Source organism: Glycine max, chromosome 10, assembly GCF_000004515.6.
Source record: "Glycine max cultivar Williams 82 chromosome 10, Glycine_max_v4.0, whole genome shotgun sequence".
Classification (NCBI taxonomy): domain Eukaryota; kingdom Viridiplantae; phylum Streptophyta; class Magnoliopsida; order Fabales; family Fabaceae; genus Glycine; species Glycine max.
The window spans coordinates 26118016-26134497 of record NC_038246.2 but is presented as its reverse complement, the minus strand read 5'-3'; the positions used below and the strand labels follow the sequence as shown (position 1 = coordinate 26134497).

Genomic DNA, 16482 nt, shown 5'->3' with positions numbered 1-16482 from the left:
TCTGAAGCTGTTGCAGGTTATGTGGGATGCTACCGTGTTTGGGATGTTTAATGAAAGCTACCCCTTGTACATAAAGCATGAAGATCTGTCTGAAATAGCACATGGTGGTCAATGTCTCAGTATCTCTATTATACAGTTGTGGATTCTGTAAGTCATTTACATTATTGTTTATTGCCTAACTTATTGTTTTAAATTTATACATAATTTACTTTATGTTAACAACAATAAGCATATGACTGAGACAAGTATGCAAGTGGGGAATACCGATGTGTATGGATTCCTCGAGCCACAGTCCATACAGAGATTCGGGCAATCACAATTTGAATCTGAAAGTTATATTAAGAATTGGATGCAGAAATCAAAGAGGGATGTGTACCTAGGAGCCTACTTGAATGGATAAGTTAAACTGAACAAATGAATTTAAATAATGTATAATAGTATAATAACCTATATTGGTCTCCACTGCGGTGCACATTGACAAATGGTCGTCATTTTGCCTAAGGAAAATGTTGTCATCTGGTTTTGTTTGTTGCATAATAGGTCAGACAACTGCCTCAAAGGAATAATTAACAGGTCAGTGTTGTTTTTCAATACATTTACATTAGCATTAGTTGGGAACATCAATATTTTAATTGTACAATATGCATCCATGTTTGTATTCAATAGTGCTTTGAAAGGATTTGACGATACTCCACAAAGTAAATCCAAGGTTGTTGCTGCTAGGTGGATTGTTGTTAAAGTAAGTCATTTAAACAATGTTTCTAGTTATATTTTAGTACCGTGTAGACTAATTTGTACTTAACGTTGAATATCTAAATTTCATAATGTATTTAGTGTAATAGACAAAAAGGAAGCACTGAGTGTGGGTATTACGTCATGCACTGGATGTCAACTATAATCTTAGGAAGTTTCAAGAATAATTGGGAAACGGTAATTGTTTAATTCAAACAAATTTCATTTTGTTATCATTGATATTATATTATTAACTTATATTTTATTATATCATACAATATTTCAATGATGCTAGACCAATGGAACCAGAGAGATTGAAGGCACTTCGCATTCAGTGCATGTATTTCAATGATGCTAGACCAATGCAGTATTATATCATGCAATATTTTATTATATCGATGTTGATATGAAGATATATAACTTTTTTTTTATAATTCTTATTATAAAAAACATCGGTTATTTAAATAACCGATGTTGTAATTTTATATTAACATCAGTTTTAGAAAACTAATGTTAACGATAATACATTCAACGTCGCTACTTTCAACATGGGTTAATAACCATGTTGGGTTAAAAGTCCTTAATAACCGATGTAGAAATCCTATTTTTTAGTAGTGGTAAATGCAGCATGACCTTATACCACTATATCAATCATATAAGTTTAATTATTTAAAGTCTTTAAAATAATGAGTGGTAAAATATAAATACTATTAAAAAATAAATAATTTTCAAATATTTTGTTTGAAAAATAAAATAAAATAATTATCTTTGTAGTATAATTATAAAAGGAAAATAAAATATTTATCATGAAAGAATGTAATTATCTTTACAATAATAATTATACTTCTTTTATTTTTAACCAGCATTAAATGTAGAAATTCTCTCTCCCCTCATCAACATTAATTTTTTTAATGTTCTCTTCTCTCAGTAAATGTATTATAGAAATTTGTATATTTCAATTTATAGTTTTTTTTTTATAATTTCATGTACATATTAAATATTTTTATAAAAATAAATTTAAAGAAAAAAATCATTTTATGCACAATATATTAAGCGTAATAATTTAGCTTGCATTTGGTAACAAAAAAAAGCTTACCTTCATTATTTTTAGTAAAATTCTATTTATGGTTTTTCCAATTTCAATTTTAATCTTTCTTTAAATTTATTCGCTAATTTAGTCTCCAATGTGATTGGATCATGATCAGGTACACCATTAAATAAAAAATAACAAAAAACAAAACACACGTTCTGTTTCACTTCACCACGTTCATCGACGTTCTCTGCTTGCACTTTATTGTTTGGCATTAATCCCTTATGGAAGGTTGGGGGACACTGAAGAAAAGAAAACAAAAGAAAAGTTAGGCAGATAAAATAACTTGTTGAAGGTGTAGGTGAAAGCGTGGATTTATGATTTATGGAAATAAAAGTTCACCAAATAAAAATTCAGCATATGTGGAAAGGAACAAAAGGAAAGGGAACAACTGTCTGCGGAAGAATGGCACTGCAGTTGGGGTGAGAATTAGAGGGAGATGAGCAGCTTGTGAAGACATAAAATAATTCACCGCATGCCCACGACATCGCAACCTTGCTGTCGGCCAAGGAAGTTAGGAAGGTGTGTGTGAATCTGAAATGAAGAAGTTGAAGCTAGAGGGTAAAAAGCAGGACCTACCATGTTACTTTGTATCAGTCAACCTTTAAATTTAAGTTTGGGATCAAATTTATGTCATTCTATATAATTAAAAGATTAAATTTGTAAAAATATTTAAAGAAAATCTAAAATCAAAATTAAAGACAACTAAAAAGATAAAAAATATAATTTTTTTTTCCAATTTAGTGTATATTTTTAGCTTATGGTTCTTGTGATATAGTAAGCATAATATATCAACGTAATAGTTTTTGAAGCATATTATATCAACATAATATAATAACATTTCATATTAAACATAAATGATTATTTTTCTTTAAAAAAAGCATTTGATAATTTTTAATAAAAATAAGTTTACTAAAATTATCTAATGTAAGCTCTTTTTTAGACAAATATTTAATAAGAAGAAGAAATTATAAAAGTAACAATTTTTATAATATACATATTTTTATAATTAATTTATACTATAGTGAAACGTAAGAGATCGAAGACAAAGATTCCTAAAATTAATCCTGGTGAGAGGAGAGAGAGGAAAGATAATTTCTATATTTAATGTTGTTAAAAATAAAATAAAAGAGATAAATGATTTATTTAAATTGAATGATAAATTATTGTGATATCCTTAAATTAAATTTACTGTTATAAATGCACTTGTTGATTTTTTTTTTCCAAAATTTATAATATTGATTGCTAATGTATTGATACTAAAAAAGAGTATATGTGGATTAACAATTTATATATATATATATATATATATATATATATATATATATATATTAAAAGTAAAATTATAAAAAGTTGAGGGCAGGCCTCGAACCCTTTTCATTTTATTAACATAGCTATTACTATTGGGGGTGTTTAGAATTGAATATAAAAACGAAAACCTACAAACAAAAAATCAAAAACCCCAAACAAATTGATGATTATTGATTTATTTATTTTTTATTTTTCAAACATACGGTTTGATTCAGTTTGCAGTTTGACATACAAAAATTGAACCAAACAAAACTTGTAAGTAAGTATTATGTATTGTTATTACTTTTAGGTTCAATTACTCATTTAATTTTTATAGTTTTACGATTCTTACCTTTTTAGTTTCTATAGTTTGAAAGTGGTTTTTTTAGTCCCTATAGTTTAAAAGCGTTCTTTTTAATCATTATAATTTGTATTTTAATTCTCTTTCGGTCCCTATAGAGTTTGAAAGTGATCTTTTAGTCTCTAGAATTTGTATTTTAATTACCTTAGTCTTTACTATAAAAAAATTAACTACAAATTATCTTATTACGAATTACTTGTTAATATTTTTGAAGTTAATTGTAATTGATAATATTAATCATTTTAATAGTAAGGACTAAAAGAGAATTAAAATGTAAAGTATAAAGACTAAAAAGACTATTTTCAAACTATAGGGACTAAAAAGAATTAAAATGCAAATTATAATGACTAAAAAAACCACTTTCAAACTAAAGGGATTAAAAAAAATTAAAATGTAAATTATAGGAATTGAAAAATCACTTTTAAACTATAAGGACTAAAAATGTAAGAATCGTGAAATCATAGGAATCAAATGAGTAATTTAACCATTCCACGATTCTTACCTTTTTTGTCCCTATAGTTTGAAAGTGGTTTTTTTAGTCCCTATATTTTACATTTTAATTTTCTTTTAATCCTTATAGTTTAAAAGTATTTTTCTTGTCCTTATAGTTTGTATTTTAATTGTCTTTTAGTCTCTATAGTTTGAAAGTGATATTTTTAGTTTGTATAATTTTTATTTTAATTACCTTTTAGTCTTTACTACACCAAAATATAAAAGTAATTAGCTACAAGTTAGTTATAAATTATCAACTATTTTTTTATTACAAATTATCTTGAGATAAATTTGTTACGAATTACTTGCTAATATTTTTATAGTGAATTGTAATTGATAATATTATTCATGTTATGATGGTAAAGATTAAAAGGGGGTTAAAATATAGAGCATAGGGACTAAAAAGATCACTTTCGAACTATAGGAACTAAAAAGGAATTAAAATGCAAATTATAAAGACTAACAAAACCACTTTTAAACTACAAGAACTAAAAATATAAACTATAGGAACTAAAAAAATCACGTTCAAACTATGTGGACTAAAAAGGTAAGAATCGTGAAACTATAGGGACCAAATGAGTGATTTAACCTTACTTTTAAGTTGAATGGTTATTCAAGTATTATTCACCTGGGAAACAATTATTATTTTAATTTAAGTTCAATTGTTGAAACTTTTGTTGTCCATGTATATCGTTGATTGTTGAACTAATTATTATTTAATTTTTGTCCAATTAATAACAAACTTTTTTAGCATTTCTTTAATACTTATTAGTAGAATTTTCAAATTGCAAAACCCAAACGGAATCGCAAAAGATTGATTTGGTTTGGTTTACATTTCATAAATAATTTAAATTGAACCAAAGTATCACACTTAATGTACTTGTTTGTTTCGGATTAATTTTAAGCTAAAATTGCACTAAACCATATTGTGGTAGTTATGTTGGTGATAAGTCTGAAATATTTTAGGGTGACAAATTAAATCTTTAAGATATTTAATTTTCTGTTTGATAAATCATTTAGAGATTTTAGATTAAACTAAATTTTAATTTTAATTTAAAATATTTTAATCTTAATTTTTCATTTTAATTTTAATCTAATCATTAACATGATCATTTTCATATTTAACAAACTCATATTTAAGAGACAAAATTTAAAAGTCAAATCTCAAAGAAGACTTACGCCAACCTACATGTGGACTGTATACGGCCACTTGGTCTCCTGATACAACCTAATTAACACAAGTAAAGACATTGAACCTACCAAAAATAAACAGATCAGGTAAGGTCATGTTCATCATTCTTCATGTGTTGTTGGCTCTCGAGTAATTGTCATCACCACTATAAATAAATACTATACTCTAGCTCTCTCTCCTTTGCTTCACAAACAAATGTTGAGAAGAATTGCAGCAATTTTCTTGATAGGCTTTTTGGCCTTGGCATATCAAGCCATTCACCCTCCACCCCCAAGAACATGTGGTAGTTCCCCTGAAGGTCCTCTTATCACAGGGCCAAGGATTAAGCTCAGAGATGGAAGGCACATAGCATACAAGGAACATGGTGTTCCTAGAGAAGAAGCCAAGAAGAAGATTGTGTTCTTACATGGGTTCGGTTCTAGTAGACATGATGCTGTGATTGCAACACACCTTCCCCAAGTACATATATATTTATTACTAGTCAGATTTATATATGATCTTTTTTATAACAATTGTCGAATTGAAATTCGAAATTATGATCTTATGTATACTACTCAAACTTCCTATCACTAGTTCGAGCCAAGTGATTTTGATTTTTGGTATACAATAATTATGCTGAGGTTTGAACCATGATTTTAAATAGCGGTCTGCAAGCACAATTTTTGCCGCAAAATTAAGGTATTTTGACTCTTTGCAATCGTACCGTAACCGCAATTATGGCCTCAACAGTCGCATTTTTTGTAATATAAAGGTTTTCTGGCTCAATGCAATGCAACACAACAACAATCACAATTTAAAATCATGGTTCGAACCTATGACTCACTACTCTAAACCCTAATTACTAGGTCGACTCTGCTAGTGGGTTCATAAGATCATGATGGTTTTGTCCTTTTTTGTGTTCACTTTAGTTGATTTTAATTTCTATTTTCTGGGTGTATGGTTAATTAGGGACTTGTTGAGGAACTTGGAGTGTACATTGTGTCTTTTGATAGACCAGGGTATGGAGAAAGTGACCCTGATCCTAATCGAACGGTGAAAAGTTTGGCTCTTGATGTTGAAGAGCTTGCAGATAAGTTGGGGATGGGAGCTAAGTTCTATGTCATGGGATTTTCTATGGGAGGACAAGCTGTTTGGGGTTGCCTCAAGTTCATACCTCATAGGTAGCTGCTGGTTCTTATTTTTCCTTTGTTTAAGATTTTTTGTTCTGTTTTCTTCTCCCTATCTTTAGTTCTAATAAAAGTCAGGATAAACGAGTAATGATGGATGATAAGCCTCCAACAATAACATTATAGCCAAATCTTAAAAGACTTAAAAGCCAAAACCAATTAAGATTAATTTGAAGTTTGTTGGCAGAACTACCCAAAAAAGTTTATTGGCAGAGAATTGCTAATTGTACAATCATTCACCCCCAACTAATTTGTTTTGTTTTTGTACGTTTTTCTTTTCTCTGTCAAAAGATTTTACATATATAGAACTGAACACCACTTGTAACGCTGGATCAAGTGGCTGACCATTTTTAATTAAGAAATGTTTAGGAATTTAATTTTTTTTTATTAAAACGATCTAGTCCAGTTCAGCATATTATGAGTTGTTATAAAATCGTTTATAGCTGTCTTCAATTTTTGCAGTTACTTTTTTTATTTAAATTTTGATTTTTAAGGCTAGTAGATTTGGAAATAAATTAGGTGACTTTATCCCTACGAGTTTCACCTTTCTAAGGACAAAACTTAAAGACATTGAATTCTAAGTGTTTTTTTTTTCAATATCCACGCTTCAAGCGATAGTATATATATATATATATATATAATATGAAAACTAAAATATGATATCAATTTATTGTCTCAAGATTTTTTTGTTACTTATGATTAATCTCTCTCCATATATATTTTAAATGAAAACTAAAATATGATATTAATTTATTGTCCCAAGATTATTGTATTATGGATGATTAATATCACTTGAATCAATAATTTGTTGATATGGGTTTAATATTGATGCATGATTGGCACTTATTATCTTAGGGAAATTCTAATTTAATAAAAAAAAATTAAAAACAGGTTTGAAAGTCAAAGTAAATTATTTCAAAAAATGTCATAGTAAATATACTTTAACTCAACTTAATTACTTTGATTTAAACGGAAGACGTGTTTTTTAAATTTTGAAAGATCTGTGTAAATGAATTAATGTAGGCGAATTTTATCCAATAAAAAAAGATGTTGGTTGTAATATGTGTTGGGTGAGGAAGGTTATCAAGGTATTAACTATATTAATGAACTCTTTTCAACACCCTTTTAATTAAAAAAATCAATATTTTGACCTTTCAACATGAAGATATGTGTCTCACGTCTCAATATTTAATTAAGAGCTTATAATTAAAACTATTGTTAACCTTTCTCTTTGTTGGGAAATAATGTCAACATGTCATACATATATTTGAAAATAATGCCATATATACATATATTTTTTAAACTACTACATTTGACTAGGTTGCTTAGAATTTTATTTTAAAATATGTACCAAATTAAAATCTTTGACTGAACTGCTACTATGTTTTCAACTTTTGTGCACACAATGAGTTTGGTCCTTAGTCATACATTGATTAATTAGTAACTAATTATGATGCTAATTAACAGACTTGCTGGGGCGACACTAATGACTCCAGTGGTGAATTATTGGTGGCATAACCTTCCTTTGAACATGACCACAAAAGCCTACTACAAGCAACCCAAACATGATCAATGGGCACTAAGAGTTGCTCACTACTTTCCTTGGCTAACATATTGGTGGTTTACTCAGGAGTGGTTTCCTTCATCTAGTGTTGTACAACGCAATCCTGCTGTTTTCTCCAATCAAGATTTATCAATCGTTTCCAAGTTCTTAATTAACAGACAACAACAGGTAATATAGCTACCAAATGCACCTCTTCATCATGATTATTTTTTGCCAAATTCTCTCCATGTGTCATGTGTGGTATATAATATATCCCTCCATTATTTTAATTATATTTTTAGTTTCAATTATTATATATTTTTTTCATATTATGTATAATATTATTAATCTTATACTATATTTTAAAATATTTTTAATCAAATATAAAATAAAGGGTAATAAAAAATTTAATAAATATTTTAAAAATAAAAAATTGTAAAATATAAAAAACTAGAGACCAATATATATATTTTAAAGAGCATTACTTCAAATATCATTTTAAAAAATAATAGAAACTATTAAAAAATTATTTATGAAAGTATTTAACAGAGTCAGTATAAACATTATTACATTATCAATCCTATATATAGCCACTAGCCGTAATTATGGGTGTTCATGGGCCATAATCATCAGATCCAATACTGTTGCTAAAATATGGGGGTTGTTAATATTCAAATATTACATAATTTAGTATCAGTTTTAATCGTTAACTTTTCAATCAATGGTACTCATTCTAAAGAAACCAAATTTTAAAATGAGCGGGGCTGTCTTTTTCTTCTTCTTTTTTTCTTTTTTCATAAAAACAGTTAATTAATCATTATACTATTATTATTTATTAATTAATCACTCACTTGGCTGTCTTTTTTCGTCTTTTTTTTCCATAAAAATATTTAATTACTAATTAATTATAATATTATTATTTATTAACTCGAGAGTTTACACAGACTCGTGAGAATTTCATGAATTCGACTCGTAGACTCAACTCACAGACTGGTAAGAGTTTACTTCATATAAAAATAATATCAAAATATTTATAAATAACATACTAATTAAACATTTCAACAATATAATAAAGCAAAGCAGTATCACAAAGTTCAGAATATTTAAATAACCAAGTCTAGTAATAATACATCACTAGTAGACAATAACTTGTAGAAGTTATAGTAGTGATAAATCATTCTCATCGAGGGTTTGATGTTATTAAGTTTGGTATTATTAAAGTTAAGAATTTTCTATTTGAGAAAAGCACGCTAAATGAATATATGTTGAATGTTAAACACATAGAAAACAATAAAAAATGACTTACATTTTGATTTAATTTTTTTAACTTGCTAACCCATTGACTCGGTGATAAACTCGAGAGTCTACAGAGTTTACTGAGAATTTATAGAGTTTAGTCAGAGCCTACTAAAAAAGAGTTTATTCAAAAAGTCAACTCGCAGAATATAAGTGAATTCGTAAACTCGTAAGAGTTAATTTGACAGTTTGATAACCCTTACTATTATTATTTATTAATTAATCACTCACTTGGCTGTCTTTTTTCTTCTTTTTTTCCTTAAAAATATTTAATTACCAATTAATTATACTATTATTATTTATTAATTAATCACCCATTTTTTTAAAAAAAAATATTATCAATAAGTAAAATTATTTTGAGTCTAAAGCTAGAGCTTTATTTGCTTCACCCCAAGGATTTTCCTAATGTGAATTACTACTTCCGTGGTCCCTAATTAAAATATATTCTTTTAAAATTTTCACGTCTCTTTTTAGAAGAGTACTGTTTCAATTTTTTATTATTAAAATATCCTTAATTATTTTACTCCCCAAATAATATAAATTAATAAATTTAATGCAGTCACAGGTGCAGCAACAAGGTGAAGCTGAATCCATTTGTCGTGACGCCATAGTTGGGTTTGGAAGTTGGGATTTTGATCCCCTTGATATTAATAATCCTTTCCCAGATAGCACAGGCCATGTTCATCTATGGCAAGGCGATGACGATAAGCTTGTCCCAGTTATGTTGCAACGCTATATTGCCCAAAATATTCCCTGGATTCATTACCATGAAGTGCCAGGTTCTGGACACTTGTTTCCATACATGGAGGAAGTGAGTGCCACTATCATCAAAACACAATTAGTGGATTAAAAATAATTCGCTGGATATTAATTAATTGTTGATTTTGGCATGTCAAATTCAAAGACATGAACCAGAAATCGTGCAATTAATCATTTCTTTTTTTGATAAAGTTCAATCTTATTAAGGACTAATTATGTTTTTGGGTCTGAGTTTTTTGAAATTTTTATTTTTAATTGCTGAATAAAAAATATATCAATCTTAGTTATTTTTTATTCATCAAACACTTTTAATTCTTGTGGCCAATTCTCAGTTAACTAACCACATAACATTTGTTTTTTAATTATGTAATTATATTTTGTGAGGATTAATTTTCTAAAAACTGTCAAAAATGTTTGCTTGAGTGTTAAAATGTAATATTAAGCAATTTTGGCAGTTTAGAACCGACAAAATTTGTTTCTCGCCAATTAATACTATATGTATATCTAATTAGATCAAGAAACACAGATCAACAACCCCAAACCCAACCAAATCCAAAATCAAATATAAGAGCCACAACAATGGAGCATCCTTCGCTTGTTTTTCAAATGTACAATTAATGTAAAGAGCTTGCTTTCAAATGCAAAAGTTAAAGACACATTCAACTTTTAAAATAAAAGGAAAACATATAGTATATCAGTATTTTTCCCCTTTTGAAAATTAAGAAATCTATTTATTATGGAATGGATTATTATAAGAGCAAAATCAGAAAAACTTGTCGTTATGGAGTAATCAATGGATATAGCTAGGTTGTCATTAATGTAACTTCGATATCTCATCCCTTGCCGCGTGAAGTCCCTTATGTTCACCACGAGGTTCTCCCACATTTGCCACTGTCGCACATCGCAGTACGACTTCTTCGATCTTGTGCTCTTGTTGGATCTCCGTCTCCCACGAGATATGCTCCTTCCCTAACTACACCAGTTCTGAAAATGACCCACTTGCGCCATCCAGATCCTCTGTGAATGGTGACAGTTAGGATCTACGTTTCAATTTCTTCGATAGTTGTCGCGAGACACTACCAGAGCTTGTGCCACGAAGAGGCACCGCTGAGAAGAATCCCATAGAAGCCCGAATCTGAGGCGTTCACAATCATGACTCACGATGGAATTTTTTGGATTTGGATCTTGGGAGCGACATTTTGCGGCGATTGGTGTGGAGATGAATTGGGTGGAGACATGGGAGGGAGGTTTAGAGTGATGATGAGGTTTGAAGAATTCAATACTAATTTTGATTTGGATCTGATATGGATTTATGATGTGAACATGCTGCAATTTTTTTCTTATTGACGATGCCTATACAAGATACCGATCCGAAGAAATTTCTTACGATATAAACCGCCATAATTGTTTAATATTACATTTTAAACACTGAAGCAAGGTGAAGCTAAATCCATGTGAATATGTTGCAACAACTTGATAGGCTTGCTTTATAATGGTTAAGAACTTAGTATCTAGAGAAAAAGATCCTGATGGAAAATAAAAACAATCAGCTTATTCCTAAGGAAGCTTCCCTCACAAGGCCCCCAAGCTTTATAAGAGATAACTATCCATAATAGAAGGACTGTATGGAAACGTACATCTAGTCCACTCAATATAGGCTCTAGCTAATCATCATGAATGGAGATATATGTTAGACAAGTGGCCTTAGATATCTTAAGAAGGGGGGAGGGATTGAATTAAGATATTCCAAACTACTTCCCCAAATAAAAATCTATTTCACTTTTTATTCAAGTTATAAATTCCCTTAACAATGAACTTCTTAAATATTGATTCAAATAAAACAATTTGAATATGAATGTAAAGCAATAATAAATAAAGGAGTTTAAGGGAAGAGAAAGTGCAAACTCAGATTTATACTGGTTCGGCCACACCCTTGTGCCTACGTCCAGTCCCCAAGCAACCCGCTTGAGAGTTCCACTATCTTGTAAATTCCTTTTACAAGTTCTAAATACACAAGGACAATCATTCCTTTGTGTTTAGAATTCTTTTACAACAAGAGACCCTCCGTCTCTTAATCCCTTAGAGAATTAGAAGGAGAAAAAGAATGAATCTCTCTTGAAAGAGATAGATTTTACAGATTGAGCACTCAAATAATCCCTTAATGAATTGCAATTGAATTGGCCAAGGAATTCTTAAGAGGATAAAATGATTTTGCTCTTTTAGAGAATAAACACTTGTTGTTCTGAAAAACTCTGAGTAAATTCGTGTTATAAATCACATATATATAGACCATTGGTGGTCATGAAAAAGCCTTTTGAGAAGTTGTGACTCTTAGAATAATTTTTCTGAAAGTCTTGTCTGGTAATCGATTACAGGATTTGTGTAATCGATTACAACTTTTAAAATTTGAATTTAAAACGTTTATTAACTGCTGGTAATCGATTACCACAATTGTGTAATCGATTACACAGTCTAAAATTTGAATTCAAATTTTTAGTAGCTGTTGTAAAACATATTTGGCCACTGGTAATCGATTACATCCTCTGGTAATCGATTACCAGAGAGTAAATCCTTTGAAAAACACTTTTTAATTTAAATTACTTGGCCAAACCTTTTGCTAATTCAATTAGGAATTCCCTTCCTAATATACTAGTGATCATCTTGATGTTGTGACTTGTATTCTTGAAGTATTGTCTTGAAGTTAAACTTGAAAAGCCCATTTGCATCAATTGCATCATTTCATCATGATCATCATCAAAACACCAAAGGCATTTGCATCTACAATCTCCCCCTTTTTGATGATGACAATACAAGTCCTGAAATCAAGATTCAAGAGCAAGCAACAAACAATTGTATATATATAAAATTTACGTTTACTCCCCCTATGTTTTGGAATTTATGATCACTTGAGATCACTTGATTTCAAAGTTTGTTAAGCTTTTCTACACCCCATTTTTCTCCCCCTTTGGCAACATCAAAAAGCCAAAGTTATTGGGAAGTAAACCTGAGATAATAATGGAGTAGAAACAGATGAACATCAAAGTGTAAGGCATAAGCAACCAAATGCACAAATGAGAAAAGAAACCAAACCATAATCCAAATAATAAAAAACAAACCACATAGTATCAAAGCATAAAAGTTTGAAATCCAAATTCTACAAGATAAATAAAGTACTTAACATAATAATCTAAATTCTAAGAAACTAAATAGCCAAAATACACGGCTTATAAGTGACATATAATTAGAAACTAAATTCTAAGAAGGTGGAGGTGGTGGTGGAAGATCGAAACTCTGACGAATGTAACCTACATCCTCTTCAAGCTGTGTGAGGCGAATGTCCATGCCGACAAAGCGTGTATCTAATGAGTCGAAACGGTCACCAACATAAGAACGAAGACCCCGTAATTCGGAGAGGACTTCATTCATGAGTGTTGAATCATCGCGCTGAGGAGGAGGTGAAGGAGTACATTCATCTTGAGGAGGGAGTGCTTCCTTCTTCAGCCATTGACCATTCCAATCTTTACGGTACCCAAAGGAAGTCACTGCACCAGCACCAATTGCAAAGGAACGCTTGACTTGAACAAATGGTTCATCATTAAGCGGAATTTGAAAATGACGCAGAAACAGAGTAATCAAATGTGGATAAGGGAGAGGTGCATTGGCCCGTAATGCCTTATGCATTCGGTACCGAACCAAATGGGCCCAGTCGATCTGACGACCGGTAAGAAAAGCCCACATAAGAATCAAATCCTCCTCAGAGGCTTGTGCTAAATTTGAAGACCGAGGAAGCAAAATTCTAACAATTATATAGTGCATGATGCGATTATCAAATGTTAATGACCCGGCCAGCAATCTACCGGTCATTTCAGCTTGATCATTGCAGACTATACGATGAGCATCATGACTCGAATAATCAAATTTCCAGTCATCAACAATGGTGCCCTCAAAAGGTGCACCTTGACTGGGTAAATTAGTTAAAGAAAAGAACAGTGACTGATCATTGACCATAGGAATACCATGCACCTCAGAAATAATAATGCCATCCTGAATTTTTAAATTGCAGTAGAAGACCTTTACAAGTTCAGGATAATATGGCAATTTTAATGACATGAAATCAACAAGGCCAGAATTTTAAAACACTTGATAGCAATCAAATGTTTCATCATTAAAGAATTCTACGTCTAGGTACTTAGGGTCTAAGATGATTCTAGAAGAAAACTGAGAAAGGTACCGTAGACGCTGATCATCGGATGAAAACAATGTGGATGATCTTGGAGATGACAAAGAGGGATGAATAGGTGTTGTGGGTGCTCCGGATGGTCCGTGGCGGCGATGGGCAGCAGCAACGGTGGTGGAGGATGATCCCTTTCTCTTCTTCGATGGTTCTGCAATTTTGATGAAGTTTGAGTGGATTTCAATAGGTGGAAGTGAAAGAGGAGTGAAAAAGAGGAAGATTGGGCTTTACAGGACGCGATTTGGTGAAGATTTGAGTAATATACGAAGTTTGGAAGATTTAGGTATGAAGAGACGTGAGGGGAGGTTGTGGCTGCGCAGCAATGCTGATTTCGTGAGTATTTATAGACGAGGACGAGTTGTAATCGATTACAGGGATTGGTAATCGATTACAGGAGCAATAAGCCTTCTGGTAATCGATTACAGGATGTTGTAATCGATTACAGGCTGCCTGTTCATGTGTAATCGATTACACTGGATGGTAATCGATTACCAGAGCCTATCCTAGGCTAGTATCTTAAGAGAGTATCTATGTTTATGCTAAAACACATCCAATATGATTAATTATCACTACTAATGCACTTAATTCAATCATTCAACTATTAAATACAAAGGAAATTATAAATTCTATCATAATAACAAGAATTTAAACAAGATCAATCAAAATAATCTATAAACAATCAATCATAAGAGTAAATTAATCAATCAATCCTTATTTTTCTAAATTACTAACATCTAAAAGGCCTAATTCTCTTCTAATAGAGAAGAATACTTCCTTGGGGAGAGGTTTTGTTAAAATATCAGCGAGTTGATTCTTAGTATCAACAAACTCTAATACACAGTCTCCCTTTAGGACATGATCTCTAAGAAAATGGTGTATAATCTCTATATGTTTAGTTCTAGAGTGTTGAACTGGGTTTTTGGATAGATTTATGGCACTAGTATTATCACACCTAATAGGTATGCGATCAAGAAGGATGCCATAGTCAGATAATTGTTGCTTCATCCATAAAATCTGTGCACAACAACTTCCAGCAGTGATATACTCCACTTCAGCAGTGGATAAAGCAACACTGTTTTGTTTCTTACTATGCCATGAGACAAGAGTCGATCCAATGAATTGACAAGTTCCACTTGTGCTCTTTCTTTCAGTTTTAGATCCGGCAAAATCAGAATCAGAATATCCTATTAAGTTACATGTTGAATTCTTAGGATACCATAATCCTAAATTGATTGTACCTAATAGATATCTCATGATTCTCTTTACTGCACTCAAATGTGATTGTATGGGGTTGGATTGAAACCTAGCACACATGCATACACTAAACATAATATCAGGTCTACTAGCAGATAAATAGAGAAGAGATCCGATCATACCTCGATATTGTTTTGTGTCTATAGACTGACCAGATTCATCTTTATCTAAGTAACAGCTAGTGCTCATTGGTGTAGACATGTGTTTTGCACTTTCCATCCCAAATCTTTTGATCAATTCCTTGCAGTACTTGGATTGATTGATGAATATACCTTCTTGAGTTTGCTTGATTTGTAATCCCAGAAAGTACTTTAGTACTCCCATCATTGACATTTCAAATTCACTTTGCATATCAAGGGAAAACTCCTTGCACAATGAATCATTAGTGGATCCAAAAATTATATCATCAACATATATTTGAACCAACAAAATATCTGTCATACCCTAATTTCGTCCGGGGACCTTTGCTTGATGACATGCGACCTTTCTTTGGTCCTTGTGAGGTGCTTGGCACCCATCATTAGGCAAATTGTGAAATTCCAGGACATGCCGGAAAACCAAAAAAATATTGATGCACAATCCGTAAGTTTCCGTGACACACCGGAAATCAAATGGAAGCATCGTTGCATAATTAAGTGATTTTCCGTAACATTCCGTAAGTCAAAAAGGGGATGATTATGTAATCCGCAAGGTTCCGTAACATTACGGAAAGAAAACAAGTATCGTTACGAAATTCGTAAGTTTCCGTAACTTTACGAAAAAAGAATCACCAAAAAAAAGCAAAGGGAGGTGTACTTAGTAAAAATGGGGGTGCAAATAGCACCCAGGCCCACTTGGGCCCTCCAGAATATTCCTCCAGAAGGCTGTTGCTTCTGGAGGAAGCAACCTGGCTCGCCTGGGCGAGCTGAGCTCGCCTGGGCGAGCTGGGCGGCAACCACCTCCCCTATTTTGCTATAAATAGGGGAGGAAGTGAAGAAGAAAAGGGTTCAGCCCCTTAGGCACTTCTCTCTCTTTCGAATTTGCTTGAAAAAATTGTTTCCGTGAAGAAAATCTAAGCCGAGGCGCTTCCGAAA

General features: G+C 31.2%; 1 protein-coding gene and 1 pseudogene across 1 annotated transcript; both read left to right on the top strand.

The window, feature by feature from the left end:
• The window catches only part of LOC112998138 (uncharacterized), a 271594-nt pseudogene that overhangs the window by 189414 nt on the left and 65698 nt on the right, over window positions 1–16482 (top strand).
• On the top strand, window positions 5221–10134 carry LOC100779686 (uncharacterized). The gene is made up of 4 exons (XM_003535829.5): window positions 5221–5616; window positions 6106–6317; window positions 7791–8055; window positions 9722–10134. Exons 1-4 carry the CDS (start codon window positions 5353–5355, stop codon window positions 10010–10012), a joined length of 1032 nt encoding a protein of 343 aa, XP_003535877.1. The 5' UTR covers window positions 5221–5352; the 3' UTR covers window positions 10013–10134.

Excerpts from the sequence above, each read along its gene's own strand:
- LOC100779686 (XM_003535829.5), top strand. The coding sequence starts at position 5,353 with ATGTTGAGAAGAATTGCAGCAATTTTCTTGATAGGCTTTTTGGCCTTG. Across the intron at positions 6,318-7,790 it reads CTCAAGTTCATACCTCATAG|ACTTGCTGGGGCGACACTAA; the intron begins GTAGCTGCTGGT and ends GCTAATTAACAG. Across the intron at positions 8,056-9,721 it reads TAATTAACAGACAACAACAG|TCACAGGTGCAGCAACAAGG; the intron begins GTAATATAGCTA and ends AATTTAATGCAG.